The sequence below is a fragment of the Pseudophryne corroboree genome, chromosome 2, assembly GCF_028390025.1.
Source record: "Pseudophryne corroboree isolate aPseCor3 chromosome 2, aPseCor3.hap2, whole genome shotgun sequence".
In the NCBI taxonomy this organism is placed as follows: Eukaryota; Metazoa; Chordata; class Amphibia; order Anura; family Myobatrachidae; genus Pseudophryne; species Pseudophryne corroboree.
In genome coordinates, this window is record NC_086445.1 from 781,651,875 (window position 1) to 781,673,564 (window position 21,690).

The following is a 21,690-nucleotide window of genomic DNA, read 5'->3' on the forward strand; positions in this document are numbered from 1 at the left end:
ACTATTACATTGACCATAAATAATTTGATTTTGTCCTGGACCACCAATCCTAGGCTCCCCAGGGTGCCACGGCACAGAGTTTGAGAACCACTGCTGTAATGCATTAAAAGGAGGATACATGCATTTGCTTAGCTTTACCACTGTAGAAGTGATTAGACCAGATCTTGAACATGGCATACTATTTGCGGTGCTACCCTGTACAAAGGAAGGTTAAGTGGTGGACAAGCTTATTGATAAAATGAAATTATTCATTTATAATGACAGGTACAAACATTTTCTAATACATTTTTCGTACAAAGTTTTATCAACTATGAATGAAAGACTGTTTTACCCTCTATATAAGAATGGGTTATTTACAGTAAAAGTGGCTAAAGGTGTGCACACACCGTGAGATAAGTCTGTAAGATTTTGACTATATAATCAAAATCTTAAGGAGTTAGGCAGCTTGCGATACAGATTCGATCCCGATGCGCGCTCCCGTAGGTCGGTATCGTAAGGCTAGATAGACTGTGCAGGCACGTCAATCTTGACTATCTAGTGTATTATCTAGTACAAAGTATAGTCAAAATTGGCACTTAGTCAAAAATCGTACATAGACAAAATCCATAGTACAGATTGCCAAAATCTGTGCTATTGGGCTCTGGGGAAGTTCAAGGGAAATCACATAGTCAACATCGGACATAGCAAGGATCTCACCGTGTGTACACACCTTAAGATTTGGAATTTCTTACCACATGATATTGCAATAGTAGAACCGAAAATGGATTCGATTGGATTGGGAAATCAATTAGTCGTGCGGTTTAGCTCTGGGTTTCCCTCCCAGTGCTATTACATTAATCAGCCTTTTCCCAACACTGTAAACCGTGAATTAACACACAGATGCCGTGCAAAGTGCAGGAATCTATAGGTTCCCCCACATGTTTAAAATCGGGATGTGGTGAATATGCCGGCTGTCAGGATCCCGGCAGCTGAAATACCGACGCCAGAATCCTGACACCCGTTGGAATCCCAAAGTCAGAACTCCAAAAGGGGCAGGAGACCAACGCCAGAATCCTGACAGCCAACATCCCGACCATTAGACCAGCTGGAGGGTTAGGCTTAGGAATGGAAGGGGTGTTAGGGTTAGGGTTAGGCTGTGGGGAGAGAGGCTTAGGGTTAGGCACCCCTAGGGGAGGTTAGGATCAGGCTGTGGGGAAGAGAGGGTTAGATTTAGGGACGGGAAGGGGAGGTTAGGTTTATTTGCTAACCTGGGGGGGGTTAGGCTGCGGGGAGGGAGGGTTAAGGTTAGACATCCCTATATGGCAGGTTAGGTTTAGGCACCTCGGGAGGTGGTTAGGTTCAGGCACTAAAGAGGGAGGTTAGGTTTAGGCTACGGGACTAAAGTGTTGGGGTAAGGGAGAGGAGGAAATATCCTCTTCTCACGCATGTCGGGATTTTGAACTTTGGAATCCCGGCGTCAGTATTATGAACGTGTAATCATCCATACTCATTTATTAAATTCAGAGTCTGTAAGTTAACACAGATTTTTTTTCTTACAGCTCCTGAGACTGCAAGGAAAAATCCACACTTTGTAGTTAAGTGCACAAGGTTCCCACAGCTACTTGAACCGAGCAGCACATACAGTTCACTGTGGGGAAAACTCCGCTAATAGTTGAATCCCTCTCCAAGTATTTTATCCAATTGTTATTTTTATAACCAAGAAGGATTTTTTTGCCCCACTTAGAGGCTAAGGGGTCTATTCATGAAGCAGTAAAAAGAGTGGAGAAGTTGCCCATGGCAACCAATCAGCTGCTCTGTATGATTTTATAGTATGCAAATTATAAATGTTACTTCAATGCTGATTGGTTCTTTTACACTGGCTCACTTCTCCAAAGTTTTCACTGCTTCATGAATAGACCCCCTAAGTGACAACTATTTATGAAAGATTGAAGTCAATTGACATTGTCTCTATTATTATACAGCCTGACTTTACAGTGGTGTATTCCTATACTGTATTGTTATCATTTTATGATACTGTAAATGACAACATTTCTTCCGGAAAATTTGGAATATGTTGAAACTATGTAAATGAAGAATAATAATTTAAGGACTAAGTTTTTATTATGTCTCACACTTTAGGACATGGACACTGTGTGGTACACCAGAGTACCTGGCACCTGAAGTTATTCAGAGCAAAGGGCATGGAAGAGCAGTGGACTGGTGGGCCTTAGGCATTCTAATATTTGAAATGTTATCTGGGTAAGTAGTATTGTTTAATTTGGTTTACATTTTTACTTAGTTATCAGTAATAACTGCAGACATTGTACTCACCGAGAAATGTTAATAAGTTGTTTGTATGAAGATACAGAGGTGCGTTTCACACCATGATTGCCCTCCCACAGTGTCACAGGATCCTGACATTACTACTCTATCCTTTTGGTACCCTGCGCCTTCACTAACAGACACTGAGGGGTATATTTACTAAAGTGTGAATTAAAAAATGTGGAACTGCCATCCATGGCAATAAAACAGATTCTACTGTACTTATTATTTATATTGTTCCTTCTAGAAAATGATAGCTAGAATCTGATGGGTTGCTGTTGGTAACACCTCCACTTTTGTAAACCCACACTTTAGTAAATATACCCTTGAGACTCTGCTTGCTTCCACTCTTCTGTCAAATGAATCCTGCCCTCACTGACCTAACCATCTCTGCTCCCAGAAGATCGGAACACTGCTGTGAAAGACATTCTAATTTGCTAATGACGTGGACACACAACATGCAAGCAACAGATGTCGTTTCAGTACAGTTAGGTGCTTAGACCATACTCACACACACTTTGAAACTAATGACACAAATAGCTAATCATATAATTTGATGAACTTAATGTTGTTGACTGTTTTTTTACAAATTAGGTAGTATTTCCAGGCATTAGCACTGTAAGTAGTTAAATCTAAACTCTTATACCGACCATTTGTTTCTTTTACACTAGCAATTTCTCTGTACCATGGTAACACTGCGGTATTAGAAAGTGACAATAAGACAGCGAGGCTGACTCTGAGCTACACGGACCTCTCTTTATGGACGCAAACATTGTTGTTGCATAGAGCGCATGCACAGAAGCAAATTGACACGTTTGCATATGTCCATCCTATACTGATTAGGATGGAAATTGGCCGTATCTGTCTTTCTCTGTGAAATCAGATGTTTCAGGACAGGAACTGGGCAGAGACAGTGCAATCACATACAGTATAACCACCCTGACATGTGCCGTGAGTGTGTATCAAATGCTCGGTGCGATTCTGATCCGAGAGTACATAGGAGGGAAGCCTGTTTCCGATGGATTTCTTGAACCTTGCATGGGGCTGGTGAAGGTGCCTATACTAATGATGACAGTTGTGGTAGCAATTGTAAAATCAATGGGCAATCCTGGCTTTTGTTATGCAGACACACAAACCTCCGCGTTACTTGTACTTCTACTGCAACAGGATGCATCCGCATGTAATAGACGCATCCTGATGCATTAACATACAGAATAAGCAGTAATGATAGCACCGCCATCCACATTTGAATCATGCCCTTGGTGTGTGGGACTTGGTGTGTGGCCCCTGTATGTCTTTCTTTTTATTGTATTGGTATTGCCAGTACAGGTTGAGTATCCCATATCCAAATATTCCGAAATACGGAATATTCCGAAATACGGACTTTTTTGAGTGAGAGTGAGATAGTGAAACCTTTGTTTTTTGATGGCTCAATGTACACAAACTTTGTTTAATACACAAAATTATTACAAATATTGTATTAAATGACCTTCAGGCTGTGTGTATAAGGTGTATATGAAACATAAATGAACGATGTGAATGTACACACACTTTGTTTAATGCACAAATTTATAAAAAATATTGACTAAAATTACCTTCAGGCTGTGTGTATAAGGTGTATATGTAACATAAATGCATTCTGTGCTTAGATTTAGGTCCCATCACCATGATATCTCATTATGGTATGCAATTATTCCAAAATACGGAAAAATCCCATATCCAAAATACCTCTGGTCCCAAGCATTTTGGATAAGGGATACTCAACCTGTATCACAGTTCACACTTTTGGTTGTGGCAGATTTAAGACTGTATATGCCACCACATGAGATGATGATCTCTCTTAGGGACATGCAAACACTGTGGTCAACCCCCACATCCCCTCCCCTTCAATTAAAGTGTCCATTCATTTACACTATCCATTGGAGGCACATACAGCACCAGAAGTAATCTCCCTTCTCTCCTGGAATTGGGAAAAAAAATCCTGAACCATGGGGCAATCTCTTCAATTTGTGGCTGTCCTGCCTAAAACGTAACAGCTGGGAGGTACAGTATGGTATCATGGTCTCTCCCATCCATCAGCTCTACAAAATAAACATAGTCTTTACATGTGCCTTATGAGGTTTCAGAATCTCACAGAATCTCACTCTGCTTGAGGTACATTAGTCTCAACCTAAAAAAATATATGAAGTTATTAACTTGATACTTGCTAGTACCAGTTGGTGTTAAATTTTGTATCTATTTTATTTCTATACATATGCTGATATTTCTGTTATGTCCTAGAGGATACTGGGGTCCACATTAGTACCATGGGGTATAGACGGGTCCACTAGGAGCCATGGGCACTTTAAGAAATTGATAGTGTGGGCTGGCTCCTCCCTCTATGCCCCTCCTACCAGACTCAGTTTAGAAAATGTGCCCAGAGGAGCTGGTCATACTTGGGAAGCTCCTGAAGAGTTTTCTGCATTTATTTTCTTTTTTATTGTTTTCAGGCAGGTCTAGCTGGCAGCAGACTGCCTGCTTCGTGGGACTTAGGGGGGGAACTGCCCAACCTCCCAAGGGTTAATGGGGACGTTCCCCGCTGACAGGACACTGAGCTCCTGAGGGTCCTATTCGCAAGCCCCACCACGGCGAGCGTACAGACCCGCAGCACGCCGCCTCCCCTAACAGAGCTAGAAGTAAGAAGAGTGGTGAGTAGATGGCCGGCGTCCCGGTTAGCGGGTCGCCGGCTGTAATGGCGACACAAGGGGTAGGAGCGCAGCGCTGACAAGCCGGCTGCGGCTCCAGGCTTCAGAGGCATACAGGATGCTGTGAGGGGCGAGCTGATGAAGCCACAGAAACATATACCTTCACTGGCAGCAATTCTACAGGGGTTTTAACCCACTGTAAAACAGAAATTACCTCAGCCAGTATAAAAAACCGGAAAGACTGCGCGCCATTAAAGGGGCGGGGCTTCACTATGATCCAGCAGGTCACCAGTGCCATTTTCCCTCTGCAGCTATACACAGGCAGACTGGCAGGGCTGCGCAGCTCCTCCACAAGGACTCCAGAGCACCTCAGCAGTACCAGGAGGTCATAGCAAGGGGAGGGGGGGGGGAACAATATTTGGTATACTAAACCCTATTTGGGGTACTTAGTTTGCGACCCAGCTAAACTTGTACTTTAGCTATAGGGGTGCTGTGCGGCTGGCTCCATTATACTCTGTGTCTCCCTAGAGGGTTCTGTGTGGGTTAACTGTATTTCTCTGACGTCCTAGTGGATGCTGGGAACTCCGTAAGGACCATGGGGAATAGCGGCTCCGCAGGAGACTGGGCACAAAAGTAAAGCTTTAGGACTACCTGGTGTGCACTGGCTCCTCCCCCTATGACCCTCCTCCAAGCCTCAGTTAGATTTTTGTGCCCGGCCGAGAAGGGTGCACACTAGGGGCTCTCCTGAGCTTCTTAGTGAAAGTTTAGTTTTAGGTTTTTTATTTTCAGTGAGACCTGCTGGCAACAGGCTCACTGCATCGAGGGACTAAGGGGAGAAGAAGCGAACCTGCCTGCTTGCAGCCAGCTTGGGCTTCTTAGGCTACTGGACACCATTAGCTCCAGGGGGACCGAACACAGGCCCAGCCTCGGAGCTCGGTCCCAGAGCCGCGCCGCCGGCCCCCTTACAGAGCCAGAAGCAAGAAGAGGTCCGGAAAAATCGGCGGCAGAAGACATCAGTCTTCAACAAGGTAGCGCACAGCACTGCAGCTGTGCGCCATTGTTACTCAGTCGCACTTCGGTCACTGAGGGTGCAGGGCGCTAGGGGGGGGCGCCCTGAGCAGCAATGTAAACACCTTGGCTGGCATAAATACACCACATATAACCCCCAGGGCTATATGGATGTATTTTAACCCCTGCCAGAACTCACCAAAAAGCGGGAGAAAAGGCCGCCGAGAAGGGGGCGGAGCCTATCTCCTCAGCACACGGGCGCCATTTTCCATCACAGCTCCGCTGGAAGGACGTCTCCCTGACTCTCCCCTGCAGTCCTGCACTACAGAAAAGGGTAAAAAAAGAGAGGGGGGCACTAATTTGGCGCAGTTTTAATACTAACAGCAGCTATAAAGGGAAAAGCACATTTTATAGTGGTATTCATGTCTATATATAGCGCTCTGGTGTGTGCTGGCATACTCTCCCTCTGTCTCCCCAAAGGGCTAGTGGGGTCCTGTCCTCTATCAGAGCATTCCCTGTGTGTGTGCGGTGTGTCGGTACGATTGTGTCGACATGTTTGAGGAGGAAAATGAGATGGAGGCGGAGCAATTGCCTATTATAGAGTTGTCACCCCTTAGGGAGTCGACACCTGAGTGGATGAGCTTATGGAAGGAATTGCGTGACAGTGTCAGCTCTTTACGACAGACAGTTGACGACATGAGACAGCCGGCTACTCAGCTTGTGCCTGTCCAGGGGTCTCAAACGCCATCAGGGGCTTTAAAACGCCCGTTACCTCAAATGGCAGACACAGACACGGATACTGACTCCAGTGTCGATGATGAGGAGACAAACGTGACTTCCACTAGAGCCACACGTTACATGATTGAAGCAATGAAAAATGTATTGCATATCTCTGATAATACAAGTACCACTAAAAAGGGTATTATGTTTGGTGAGAAAAAACTGCCTGTAGTTTTTCCTGTATCCGAGGAATTAAATGAAGTGTGTGATGAGGCGTGGGTTTCCCCCCGATAAAAAACTGATAATTCCTAAAAGGTTATTGGCATCGTACCCTTTCCCGCCAGAGGATAGGGCACGTTGGGAAACACCCCCTAGGGTGGATAAAGCGCTCACACGCTTGTCTAAACAGGTAGCACTACCCTCTCCTGATACGGCCGCCCTAAAGGAACCTGCCGATAGAAAGCTGGAGAATATCCTAAAATGTATATACACTCACACGGGTGTTATACTGCGACCAGCAATCGCCTCAGCCTGGATGTGCAGTGCGGGCCTGGCGTGGTCGGATTCCCTGACTGAAAATATTGATACCCTAGATAGGGACAGTATATTACTGACTATAGAGCATTTGAAGGATGCATTTCTATATATGCGTGATGCACAGAGGGATATTTGCCGACTGGCATCAAGAGTTAGCGCGCTGTCCATTTCTGCAAGAAGAGGTTTATGGACGCGGCAGTGGTCAGGTGATGCGGATTCTAAAAGGCACATGGAAGTATTGCCTTATAAGGGGGAGGAGTTATTCGGGGTAGGTCTATCAGACCTGGTAGCCACGGCAACTGCTGGAAAATCCACATTTTTACCCCAGGTAGCTTCTCAACCTAAGAAGACGCCGTATTATCAGGCGCAGTCCTTTCGGCCCCATAAGGGCAAGCGGGCAAAAGGCGCCTCATTTCTGCCCCGTGGCAGAGGGAGAGGAAAAAGGCTGCAACAAACAGCCAGTTCCCAGGAACAAAAGCCCTCTCCCGCCTCCGCAAAGTCCTCAGCATGACGCTGGGGCTTTACAAGCGGACTCAGGCACGGTGGGGGCCCGTCTCAAGAAGTTCAGTGCACAGTGGGCCCACTCGCAAGTGGACCCCTGGATCCTTCAGGTGGTATCTCAGGGGTACAAATTGGAATTCGAGACGTCTCCCCCTCGCCGTTTTCTAAAGTCTGCTTTACCGACGTCTCCCTCAGACAGGGAGGCAGTATTGGAAGCCATTCACAAGCTGTATTCCCAGCAGGTGATAATCAAGGTACCCCTCCTACAACAGGGAAAGGGGTACTATTCCACACTATTTGTGGTACCGAAGCCGGACGGCTCGGTGAGACCAATTTTAAACCTAAAATCCTTGAACACTTACATACAAAGGTTCAAATTCAAGATGGAGTCACTCAGAGCAGTGATTGCAAACCTGGAAGAAGGGGACTATATGGTGTCTCTGGACATCAAAGATGCTTACCTACATGTCCCAATTTACCCTTCTCACCAAGGGTACCTCAGGTTTGTGGTACAGAACTGTCACTATCAGTTTCAGACGCTGCCGTTTGGATTGTCCACGGCACCCCGGGTCTTTACCAAGGTAATGGCCGAAATGATGATACTCCTTCGAAGGAAGGGAGTTTTAGTTATCCCTTACTTGGACGATCTCCTGATAAGGGCAAGATCCAGGGAACAGTTGGAAGTCGGAGTAGCACTATCTCAGATAGTGCTGCGCCAGCACGGTTGGATTCTCAATATTCCAAAATCGCAGCTGATCCTGACGACACGACTTCTATTCCTAGGGATGATCCTGGACACAGTCCAGAAAAAGGTGTTTCTCCCGGAGGAGAAAGCCAGGGAGTTATCCGAACTAGTCAGAAATCTCCTAAAACCAGGCCAAGTCTCAGTGCATCAATGCACAAGGGTCCTGGGAAAGATGGTGGCTTCTTACGAAGCAATCCCATTCGGCAGATTCCACGCAAGAACCTTCCAGTGGGATCTGCTAGACAAATGGTCCGGGTCGCATCTTCAGATGCATCAGCGGATAATCTTGTCACCAAGGACAAGGGTGTCTCTCCTGTGGTGGTTGCAGAGTGCTCATCTTCTAGAGGGCCGCAGATTCGGCATTCAGGACTGGGTCCTGGTGACCACGGATGCCAGCCTGAGAGGCTGGGGAGCAGTCACACAGGGAAGAAATTTCCAGGGCTTGTGGTCAAGCCTGGAGACATCACTTCACATAAATATCCTGGAGCTAAGGGCCATCTACAATGCTCTAAGCCTAGCAAGACCTCTGCTTCAAGGTCAGCCGGTGCTGATCCAGTCAGACAACATCACGGCAGTCGCCCACGTAAACAGACAGGGCGGCACAAGAAGCAGGAGGGCAATGGCAGAAGTTGCAAGGATTCTTCGCTGGGCGGAAAATCATGTGATAGCACTGTCAGCAGTGTTTATTCCGGGAGTGGACAACTGGGAAGCAGACTTCCTCAGCAGACACGACCTCCACCCGGGAGAGTGGGGACTTCACCCAGAAGTCTTCCACATGATTGTGAACCGTTGGGAAAAACCAAAGGTGGACATGATGGCGTCCCGCCTCAACAAAAAACTAGACAGGTATTGCGCCAGGTCAAGGGACCCTCAGGCAATAGCTGTGGACGCTCTGGTAACACCGTGGGTGTACCAGTCAGTGTATGTGTTCCCTCCTCTGCCTCTCATACCCAAGGTACTGAGAATCATAAGAAGGAGAGGAGTAAGGACTATACTCGTGGCTCCGGATTGGCCAAGAAGGACTTGGTACCCGGAACTTCAAGAGATGCTCACAGAGGACCCGTGGCCTCTACCTCTAAGAAGGGACCTGCTCCATCAGGGACCCTGTCTGTTCCAAGACTTACCGCGGCTGCGTTTGACGGCATGGCGGTTGAACGCCGAATTCTAAGGGAAAAAGGCATTCCGGAAGAGGTCATCCCTACCCTGGTAAAAGCCAGGAAGGAGGTGACTGCACAACATTATCACCGCATTTGAAGAAAATATGTTGCGTGGTGTGAGGCCAGGAAGGCCCCGACGGAGGAATTTCAACTGGGTCGATTCCTACATTTCCTGCAAACAGGATTGTCTATGGGCCTAAAATTAGGGTCCATTAAGGTTCAAATTTCGGCCCTGTCGATTTTCTTCCAAAAAGAACTGGCTTCAGTTCCTGAAGTTCAGACGTTTGTCAAGGGGGTACTGCATATACAGCCTCCTTTTGTGCCTCCAGTGGCACCTTGGGATCTCAATGTAGTTTTGGGGTTCCTAAAATCACATTGGTTTGAACCACTCACCACAGTGTACTTAAAATATCTCACATGGAAAGTGGTAATGCTGTTGGCCCTGGCTTCAGCCAGGCGTGTCTCAGAATTGGCGGCTTTATCCTATAAAAGCCCTTACCTAATTTTTCATACGGACAGGGCAGAATTGAGGACTCGTCCTCAATTTCTCCCTAAGGTGGTTTCAGCGTTTCACTTGAACCAGCCTATTGTGGTACCTGCGGCTACTAGGGACTTGGAGGATTCCAAGTTGCTGGACGTAGTCAGGGCCCTGAAAATATATGTTTCCAGGACGGCTGGAGTCAGAAAATCTGACTCGCTGTTTATCCTGTATGCACCCAACAAGCTGGGTGCTCCTGCTTCTAAGCAGACTATTGCTCGTTGGATTTGTAGTACAATTCAGCTTGCACATTCTGTGGCAGGCCTGCCACAGCCAAAATCTGTAAAAGCCCATTCCACAAGGAAGGTGGGCTCATCTTGGGCGGCTGCCCGAGGGGTCTCGGCTTTACAACTTTGCCGAGCAGCTACTTGGTCAGGAGCAAACACGTTTGCTAAATTCTACAAATTTGATACCCTGGCTGAGGAGGACCTGGAGTTCTCTCATTCGGTGCTGCAGAGTCATCCGCACTCTCCCGCCCGTTTGGGAGCTTTGGTATAATCCCCATGGTCCTTACGGAGTTCCCAGCATCCACTAGGACGTCAGAGAAAATAAGAATTTACTTACCGATAATTCTATTTCTCGTAGTCCGTAGTGGATGCTGGGCGCCCATCCCAAGTGCGGATTGTCTGCAATACTTGTACATAGTTATTGTTACAAAAATCGGGTTATTATTGTTGTGAGCCATCTTTTCAGAGGCTCCTCTGTTATCATGCTGTTAACTGGGTTCAGATCACAGGTTATACGGTGTGATTGGTGTGGCTGGTATGAGTCTTACCCGGGATTCAAAATCCTTCCTTATTGTGTACGCTCGTCCGGGCACAGTATCCTAACTGAGGCTTGGAGGAGGGTCATAGGGGGAGGAGCCAGTGCACACCAGGTAGTCCTAAAGCTTTACTTTTGTGCCCAGTCTCCTGCGGAGCCGCTATTCCCCATGGTCCTTACCGAGTTCCCAGCATCCACTACGGACTACGAGAAATAGAATTATCGGTAAGTAAATTCTTATTTTTACCCTATTTTCCTATGTATGTGTGTGTATTCCTTCACATTTACTATGTCAAAGGAGTGTGTATCATGCACAGCAGAGTGTTTTTCTCAATCTGGGGGATCACTGCCATGTACTCAGGATAGTACACATTCTCAGGCTAGTGAATCTGAACCAGTATGGTTAGATTCATTCAAATGGATTATTTCAAATATTTTTAATAAAATATCCCAAAATGAGGAGACGCAATACTTAAGGCAGTCTGTCAATGACCTGTTGAATAGAGATTCAGTGGTTATTTCAGTATCTCAGACCCCTGCCATTTGTCCACAGAAGCGTACTCTAGCCCAAATCAGGCAGTCTGATACCAATGATGATGATGTATCAGACCCAGAGGAGGGTGAGGTGGACTCGGGAGTGGGGGATGCAGCTTTGTCACAGGGTATACAGGCCCTGATAGAAGCTATTAGAGATGTCCTGCACATCCCTGATAAGGTATCAGAGGATGAGGAGGAATCTTATTTTAATGTGAAAAGGAAATCCTCAGCTACTTTCTCTAACGTCCTTGAGGATTCTGGGACTCCGTAAGGACCATGGGGAATAGACGGGCTCCGCAGGAGATGGGGCACTTTAAGAAAGCTTTGGACTCTGGGTGTGCACTGGCTCCTCCCTCTATGCCCCTCCTCCAGACCTCAGTTTTACACTGTGCCCAGAGCAAGATGGGTGCACTGCAGAGAGCTCTCCAGAGTTCTCTGCCTAGAAGCATTTTTGTTTGGATTTTTTTTCTACCTTTTACTACTTTTTCACAGGGAGCACTGGTGGCAACAGGCTCCCTGCATCGAGGGACTGAGGAGAGAGGAGCAGTCCTTCTTGTCAAAGATAGGCTCTGCTTCCTCGGCTACTGGACACCATTAGCTCCAGAGGGGGTGAACGCAGGTTCTTACTGGGCGTCCACCCCCGGAGCCGCGCCGCCGTTCTCCTCACAGTGCTAGAAGTACAGAAGACAGAAGTCGTCAGGAGGCAGAAGCCTTCAGCTTCACTGAGGTAACGCACAGCACTGCAGCTGTGCGTCATTGCTCCCATGCACCTCACATACTCCGGTCACTGTAAGGGTGCAGGGCGCGGGGGGGGCGCCCTGGGCAGCAATATAAACCTCTGCATGGCAAAAAGACTATATACATGTACAGGTGGGCTCTGTACATGTATATAAAAGAGCCCTTGCCATATTTTACTAAGTTTGAGCGGGACAGAAGCCCGCCGCCGAGAGCGCCATTTTCTCTCCACAGCACTGCTGAGAGGAAGCTCCCCGGACTCTCCCCTGCTTACACACGGTGAAAGGGTGCTTAAAAGAGAGGGGGGGCCACATAATTGGCGGTTTACATATTATACAGCGCTGCTGGGGAAAAACATTTTGTGTTGGTCTCCAGGGTTATTGCGCTGGGGTGTGTGCTGGCATACTCTCTCTCTCTGTCTCTCCAAAGGGCCTTGACAGGGATACTGTCTTCAGGAAAGGGGTTCCCTGTGTGTGTGTGAAGTGTGTCGGTACACGTGTGTCGACATGTTTGACGAGGAAGGCTCGCTTAATGTGGAGGGGGAGTGCTTGAATGTCAGGTCGCCGTCGGCAACGCAGACACCGGAATGGGTGGATATGCTGAATGTCTTGAATGCAAATGTCAATCTATTGCATAAAAGATTAGACAAGTCAGAAGCTAGGGATCAGTCAGGTAGCCAGTACATGCCTGTCCCTGGGGCGCCAGGTCCTTCGGGGTCTCAGAAACGCACCATATCGCAGATCGATGACACAGATACTGACTCTAGTGTCGACTATGAAGATGCAAAATTACAGCCGAAGGTGGCTAAGGGTATACGGTACATGATTATTGCTAATAAAGAGGTTTTGCATATTACTGAGGAACCCCCTGTCCCTGACACGAGGGTACACGTATAAAGGGAAAAAGCCTGAAGTCACCTTTCCATCCTCATTTGAATTAAGTGACTTGTGCGAAAAGGCTTGGGAATCTCCGGATAGGAGACCACAAGTTCCCAAAAGGATTCTCATGGCGTATACTTTTCCACAAACTGATAGGATACGCTGGGAATCTTCGCCAAAAGTTGACAAGGCGCTGACACGTTTGTCCAAAAAGGTGGCACTTCCTTCTCAGGATACGGCTTCCCTCAAGGATCCTGCTGATCGCAGGCAGGAAATTACCTTAAAGCACATTTACAATCATTCCGGTACTATTGCTCGACCGGCTATGGCGTCAGCCTGGGTTTGTAGTGCGGTTGTGGCATGGGCAGATTCCTTATCTACGGAAATTGACACCTTAGATAGGGACGCCATTCAAATGACCATAGAGCATATCAGAGATGCTACCTTGTATATGAGGGATGCTCCGAGAGACATTTGTTTATTAAGCTCCAGAATAAATGCTATGTCTATTTCTGCTAAGCGGCTCTTGTGGACCCGACAGTGGATGGGAGATGCCGATTCAAAGCGGCATATGGAGTCCTTGCCTTACAAAGGGGTGGAGTTGTTTGGAGACGGCCTCTCGGATCTTGTCTCTACGGCTGGTAAGTCAAATTTCTTACCTTATGTCCCCACGCAGCATACAAAAAAGGCACCTCATTATCAAATGCAGTCCTTTCGTTCCAATAAAAACAAGAAGGTACGTGGATCATCCTTTGTTGCCAGAGGGAAAGGCAGGGGAAAAAAGCTGCACACAGCTAGTTCCCAAGAGAAGAAGTCCTCCCCTGCGTCTGCATGACGCTGGGGCTTTCCGAGGGGAGGCAGATCTAGTGGGGGCTCGTCTTCGGTTTTTCAGCCACGTCTGGGTTCACTCGCAGGTGGATCCTTGGGCATTAGAGATTGTTTCTCAGGGATACAGGCTGAAATTCGAAGACTTGCCTCCTCGACGATTTTTCAAATCGGCTCTGCCGGCTTCCCCGTCAGAGAGGGAGCGAGTGTTGGCAGCAATCCAAAAATTGTATATTCAACAGGTGATTGTCACAGTTCCTCATCTCCAGCAAGGAGAGGGATATTACTCAACCCTGTTTGTGGTCCCGAAACCGGACGGTTCGGTAAGACCCATTTTAAAGCTGAAATCTCTGAACCTGTACTTGAAGAGGTTCAAGTTCAAAATGGAATCACTCAGGGCGGTCAGCCTGGAGGGGGGGGGGGGATTGGATGGTGTCCCTGGACATAAAGGATGCTTACCTTCATGTTCCGATATTCCCCCCGCATCAGGCGTTCCTGAGATTTGCAGTGCAGGACTGTCACTACCAATTTCAGACGTTGCCGTTTGGGCTTTCCACGGCCCCCTTGAATTTTCACCAAGGTAATGACGGAAATGATGGCGCTCCTGCGCAGGCAGGGGGTCACAATTATCCCATACTTGGACGATCTCCTCATAAAGGCGAGATCTCGGGAGAGGTTGCTGGACAGCGTGTCTCTGTCCATGAAGACGTTGTAGATACACGGCTGGATTCTCAATATACCGAAGTCCCAGCTAGTCCCTACAACGCGTCTGACCTTTTTGGGGCTGATTCTAGACACAGACCAGAAAAAAGGTTTTTCTTCCGATCGAAAAGGTTCAGGAACTCATAGCCGTGGTCAGGAATCTATTAAAACCAAAAAAGGTTTCAGTGCATCATTGCACGCGGGTCCTGGGGAAGATGGTGGCTTCCTACGAGGCCATCCCTTTCGGCAGGTTCCATGCGAGGACTTTTTAATAGGACCTCTTGGACAAGTGGTCCGGGTCCCATTTACAAATGCATCAAAAGATCACCCTGTCTCCCAGGACCAGGGTATCTCTCCTGTGGTGGCTGAACAGTGCTCACCTACTAGAAGGTCGCAGGTTCGGCATTCAGGACTGGGTCCTGGTGACCACGGACGCAAGCCTCCGAGGCTGGGGAGCAGTGACACTGGGAAGAAATTTCCAAGGTCTCTGGTCAAGCCTAGAGTCTTGTCTCCATATCAACGTCCTGGAGTTGAGGGCCATATACAACACCCTGCGTCAAGCGGAGGAATTGCTTCGGAGAAAACTGGTTCTGATTCAGTCAGAAAATGTCACGGCAGTGGCTCATATAAACCGCCAAGGCGGAACAAGGAGCAGAATGGCCATGGCAGAAGCGACCAGGATTCTACGCTGGGCGGAAGGCCATGTAAGTGCGCTGTCAGCGGTGTTCATCCCGGGGGTGGACAACTGGGAGGCGGACTTCCTCAGCAGGCACGACCTGCATCCGGGAGAGTGGGGACTTCTGCAAGAAGTCTTCGCACAGATCACGGATCGTTGGGGACTGCCTCAAATCGACATGATGGCATCCCGTCTCAACAAAAAGCTAAAGCGGTATTGCGCCAGGTCAAGGGACCCTCAGGCGGTAGCGGTAGACGCTCTGGTGACACCTTGGGTGTTCAGATCGGTCTATGTGTTTCCTCCTCTTCCTCTCATACCCAAGGTGTTGAGAATAATACGAAGAAGCAGGGTCAGAACAATACTCATTGTTCCGGATTGGCCACGGAGGACTTGGTATCCGGAGCTGCAAGAGTTGCTCGCAGGGGATCCGTGGCCTCTTCCTCTAAGGCAGGACCTGCTGCGGCAGGGGCCCTGTCTGTTCCAAGACTTACCGAGGCTGCGTTTGACGGCATGGCGGTTGAACGCCGGATCCTAGCGGAAAAAGGGATTCCGGAGAAAGTCATTCCTACCCTGATCAAGGCTAGGAAAGATGTGACGTTAAAACATTATCACCGTATATGGCGGAAATATGTTTTTTGGTGTGAGGCCAGAGCTGCTCCTACGGAGGAGTTCCATTTGGGCCGTCTACTTCACTTCCTTCAAACAGGAGTGACTTTGGGCCTAAAATTAGGGTCCATAAAGGTCCAGATTTCGGCCTTATCCATTTTCTTTCAAAGAGAATTGGCCTCTATTCCGGAAGTACAGACCTTTGTGAAGGAAGTGCTGCATATTCAGCCTCCCTTTGTGCCTCCGGTGGCGCCTTGGGATCTTAACGTGGTGTTACGTTTCCTCAAGTCACCTGGGTTTCCTCAAGTCACCTGGGTGGAGCTGAAATACCTCACGTGGAAAGTGGTCATGTTGTTGGCGTTAGTTTCGGCAAGACGTGTTTCCGAATTGGCGGCTTTATCACATAAAAGTCCATACTTGGTTTTTCACGTGGATAGGGCGGAGTTGAGGACTCGCCCTCACTTTCTGCCAAAAGTGGTCTCATCTTTTCATCTGAACCAACCTATTGTCGTGCCTGTGGCTACACGGGACTTGGAGGATTCCGAGTCCCTGGATGTAGTCAGGGCTTTGAAGATTTATGTGACCAGAACGGCTAGAATCAGGAAGACTGAAGCTTTGTTCGTTCTGTATGCGGCCAACAAGGTTGGCGCTCCTGCTTCAAAGCAGACAATTGCTCGCTGGATCTGTAACATGATTCAGCAGGCGCATTCTACGGCAGGATTGCCGTTACCGAAATCGGTTAAGGCCCACTCCACTAGGAAAGTGGGCTCTTCTCGGGCGGCTGCCCGAGGGGTCTCGGCATTACAGTTGTGCCGAGCAGCTACTTGGTCGGGGACAAACACCTTTGCAAAGTTCTATAAGTTTGATACCCTGGCTGAGGAGGACCTCCTGTTTGCTCAATCGGTGCTGCAGAGTCATCCGCACTCTCCCGCCCGTTTGGGAGCTTTGGTATAATCCCCATGGTCCTTACAGAGTCCCAGCATCCTCAAGGACGTTAGAGAAAATAAGATTTTACTTACCGGTAAATCTATTTCTCGTAGTCCGTAGAGGATGCTGGGCGCCCGTCCCATGTGCGGACTTCTTCTGCAAGACTTGTATATAGTTATTACTTACATAAGCGTTATGTTATAGTTTTTCGGTGGAACCGTGGCTATGTTGTTGTTCATACTGTTAACTGGGTAAGTCTATCACAAGTTATACGGTGTGATTGGTGTGGCTGGTATGGATCTCGCCCTTAGATTTACAAAAATCCTTCCTCGTACTGTCCATCTCCTCTGGGCACAGTTTCCCTAACTGAGGTCTGGAGGAGGGGCATAGAGGGAGGAGCCAGTGCACACCCAGAGTCCAAAGCTTTAGTAAAGTGCCCTATCTCCTGCGGAGCCCGTCTATTCCCCATGGTCCTTACGGAGTCCCAGCATCCTCTACGGACTACGAGAAATAGATTTACCGGTAAGTAAAATCTAATTTTTCCTACATCTAAGGAATTAAATTCCCTATTTGAAGCAACTTGGGTAAATCCTGACAAGAAGTTTCAGGTCCCAAAACGGTTACTCACATCCTTCCCATTTGCTCAGGATTACAGGAAAAAATGGGAAAACCCACATGTTAGTTGATGCATCGGTTTCTCGGTTGTCACGTAAGATAGTTTTACCTGTCCCTGGGGCAGCTTCCTTGAAGGATGCTGCAGACCGCAAGATTGAGACCACTCTCAAATCTCTGAATACAGCTGCGGGGGTGGCCCAGAGACCCACTATAGCTTGTGCATGGATCTCTAGGGCCATTGCTAAATGGTCAGGTAATCTAATTGACGGGTTAGATTCCTTATCCAGGGGGGAGATAATTTTACTCCTACAGCATATACAGGATTTTGCTAACTTTATGGTAGAGGCCATAAAGGAAATTGGTTTACTCAATGCACGCACCACTGCCATGGCAGTGTCAGCACGCAGGGGCTTGTGGCTACGCCAGTGGACTGCGGACACGGATTCCAGGAAAGGCATGGAAAGCCTACCTTTCACAGGTGAAGCCCTTTTTGGAGATAAACTGGATACGTGGCTATCCAAGGATACGGCGGGTAAATCTACATACCTTCCTTTCGCAGCTCCCCCGGCTAGAAAATTTTGCACTGCTCCAACTCTGCAGTCCTTTCGGACAGCGAAGTTTAAAAACAAAACCAAAGGTGGTTCTACAGCCTTCAAAGGCAATATAGGTAAACCCAGAAAACCAGCAACTGCAGGTTAACAGGAACAGAACCAATGTTAGTCAACATTGCCCTCTCAGCCCGACTACTCCAGGATCACAGGTGGATTTTGAACTTGCCAAAATCTTATCTGGAATTAACACGGAGGCTTCCGTTCCTGGGGATGATATTGGATACGGAGGCGCAGAAGGTATTCCTTCCATTGGAAAAAGCATTGGTGATCCAATCAATGGTGCAGGATGTTCTAAGACAAACCCGGACACTGGTGCATCTATGCATTCGCCTTCTGGGAAAGATGGTAGCTGCTTACAAGGCTCTGAAGTACGGAAGGTTTCACGCAAGGCCCTTCCAGCTGGATCTGTTGGACAAATGGTCTGGATCGCATTTTCACATGGACCAGAAGATCCGTCTGTCGCCAAAAGCCAGGATTTCTCTTCTTTGGTGGCTTCAGACTTCTCACCTGACCGAGGGCCGAAGGTTCGTGATTCAAAATTGGATTCTGCTAACCACAGACGCAAGCCTCAGATGTTGAGGAGCAGTCACCCAGGGGGAACAATTCCAAGGGAAATGGTCAAGTCACTGAGCTATTCTTCCAATCAACATTCTGGAACTAAGGTCCATATACAGCGCCCTTCTACAGGCATCGCATCTTCTTCAAGATCAAGCCATTCGGGTTCAGTCGGACAATGTGATGGCAGTAACGTACATAAACCGATAAGGCGGAACAAAGAGCAGGGCAGCAATGTCAGAAATAACAGGGATTCTCTTCTGGGCAGAAAGACACGCTGTGGCGTTGTCCACGATCTTCATTCTGGGAGTAGACAACTGGAAAGCAGACTTCCTCAGCAGACACGACCTCCACCCAGGAGAGTGGGGCCTTCACCCGGAGGTGTTCAGGTGCTTGACACGTCAGTGGGGAATGCCACAAATTAACACGATGGCCTTTCATCTCAACAAGAAGCTCAACGGTATTGTTCCATGTCGAGGGACCCGTGTACGTGTTTCCACCACTCCCATTGATCCCAAAGATTCTCAAAAGAATAAAAAGGGAAAAGGTTCAAGCAATTCTCATTGCTCCGGACTGGCCAAGAAGGGCCTGGTATGCGGATCTACTGGATATGCTCCTAGAGGACCCTTGGCCTCTACCTCTTCGCAAGGACCTTCTCCAACAGGGGCCGTTCATCTATCAAGACTTACCACGGCTACGTTTAACGGCATGGAGGTTGAGCGTCAAATTCTATCCCGGAAAGGGTTATTCCAACCCTGATCCAAGCCAGAAAGGGGGTAACGTCTAAACATTACCACCGTATTTGGAAAAAATACGTTGCTTAGTGTGAGTACAGGAAATTTCCTGCGGTGGAGTTTCAACTGGGACATTTTCTCCTTTTTCTGCAGTCAGTTGTGGATGTGGGCCTGTGTTTGGGTGCCATAAAAGTCCAGATTTCGGCCTTACCCATTTTCTTCCAGAAACAATTGGCTATTCTCCCTGAGGTTCAGACATTTTTGAAGGGGGTTCTGCACATCCAACCACCCTTTGTGCCTCCTACGGCACCTTAGGATCTCAACGTGGTGTTGCAGTTCCTGCAATCGGAATGGTTTGAGCCTTTACAGGACGTTGACGTCAAGTTTCTTACGTGGAAGGCCGTCACGCTGTTGGCCTTGGCTTCTGCGAAGCGTGTGTCGGAGCGGGGGGAGTTGTCTCACAAAACCCCTATTTGATTTTTCATGAAGATAGGGCTGAACTCAGAACTCAGCAGCAATTTCTTCCAAAGGTGGTGTCTGCATTTCATATCAACCAACCTATTGTGGTTCCGGTGGTTACCGACACCTCTGCTACTTCAAAGTCCTTGGCTGTTCTGAGGGCTTTGAAGATCTATGTGAAGCAGACAGCTCGTCACAGAAAACTGACTCGCTGTTTGTTCTCTATGACCCCATAAAAATTGGGTGTCCTGCTTCAAAGCAGACAATTGCACGCTGGATCAGGCTTACTATCCAGCATGCTTATGCCACGGCAGGTTTGCCGTGTCCAAAATCCGTACAGGCCCACTCTACTAGATCGGTGGGTTCTTCCTGGGTGGCTGCCCAGAGTGTCTCGGCTTTACAGCTCTGCCGAGCAGCTACTTGGTCAGGTTCGAACACGTTTGCTAAGTTCTACAAGTTCGATACTTTAGCCTCTGAGGACCTTCAGTTTAGTCAATCAGTTCTGCAGGAACCTCAACACTCTCCCGCCCGATTTGGGAGCTTTGGTACATCCCCATGGTACTAATGTGGACCACAGTATCCTCTAGGACAGTGGTTCTCGAACTCAGTCCTCAGGACCCCACACAGTGCATGTTTTGCAGGTAACCCAGCAAGTGCACAGGTGTATTAATTACTCACTGACACATTTTAAAAGGTCCACAGGTGGAGCTAATTATTTCACTTGTGATTCTGTGAGGAGACCTGCAAAACATGCACTGTGTGGGGTCCTGAGGACCGAGTTTGAGAACCTGTGCTCTAGGACATAAGAGAAAATAGGATTTTAATTACCTACCGGTAAATCCTTTTCTCGTAGGCCGTAGAGGATACTGGGTGCCTGCCCAGGGCTTTGTTTCTTCCTGCACTGTTACTTGGTTAAGTATTGTTGGTTCAGCGGTTGCTGTTCCTGGTTTAAAGTTTGATTAGCTTGGCTTTCCTCTAGTTTGTGTGTGCTGGTTCGGAATCTCACCACTATCCTTTTATATCCTTCTATATCCTTCTCACAAAGTATGTCCGTCTCCTCAGGCGCAGTTTCCTAGACTGAGTCTGGTAGGAGGGGCCTGGAGGGAGGAGCCAGCCCACACTATCAATTTCTTAAAGTGCCCATTGCTCCTAGTGGTCTCGTCTATACCCCATGGTACTAATGTGGACCCCAGTATCCTCTACGGACTACGAGAAAAGGGTTTACCGGTAGGTAATTAAAATCCTATTTTTGTTTTTATGTAATAGTGTATGTCTATATGTAATGTTAACAATCCGTAAAATGTTACTATATTTTCTCTTACGTCCTAGAGGATGCTGGGGACTCCGTAAGGACCATGGGGATAGACGGGCTCCGCAGGAGACATGGGCACTAAAAAGAACTTTAGATATGGGTGTGCACTGGCTCCTCCCTCTATGCCTCTCCTCCAGACCTCAGTTTGATACTGTGCCCAGAGGAGACTGGGTGCACTACAGGGAGCTCTCCTGAGTTTCCCTAAAAGAAAGTATTTTGTTAGGTTTTTTATTTTCAGGGAGCCTGCTGGCAACAGGCTCCCTGCATCGTGGGACTGAGGGGAGAGAAGCAGTCCTACTTAAATGCTAGGCACTGCTTCTTAGGCTACTGGACACCATTAGCTCCAGAGGGAGTCGGAACGCAGGTCTCTCCTTGCAGTTCGTCCCGGAGCCGCGCCGCCGTCCTCCTCACAGAGCCGGAAGATAGAAGCCGGGTGAGTATAAGAAAATAGAAGACATCAGAGGCGGCAGAAGACTTCAGTTCTTCACAGAGATAACGCGCAGCTGTAACGCTGCGCGCCATTGCTCCCACACACAACAACACACGGAGGCACTGATGGGTGCAG

The 21,690-nt window shown here is 48.0% G+C and overlaps 1 protein-coding gene across 1 annotated transcript in view; it reads left to right on the top strand.

The window, feature by feature from the left end:
• PRKX (protein kinase cAMP-dependent X-linked catalytic subunit) overlaps positions 1–21,690 on the top strand; it is a 379,007-nt gene that overhangs the window by 314,264 nt on the left and 43,053 nt on the right. The window contains exon 4 of the mRNA XM_063955511.1: positions 2,119–2,238. Coding sequence (XP_063811581.1) covers positions 2,119–2,238 — 120 coding nt within the window. The remainder of the gene's footprint in view (positions 1–2,118; positions 2,239–21,690) is intronic.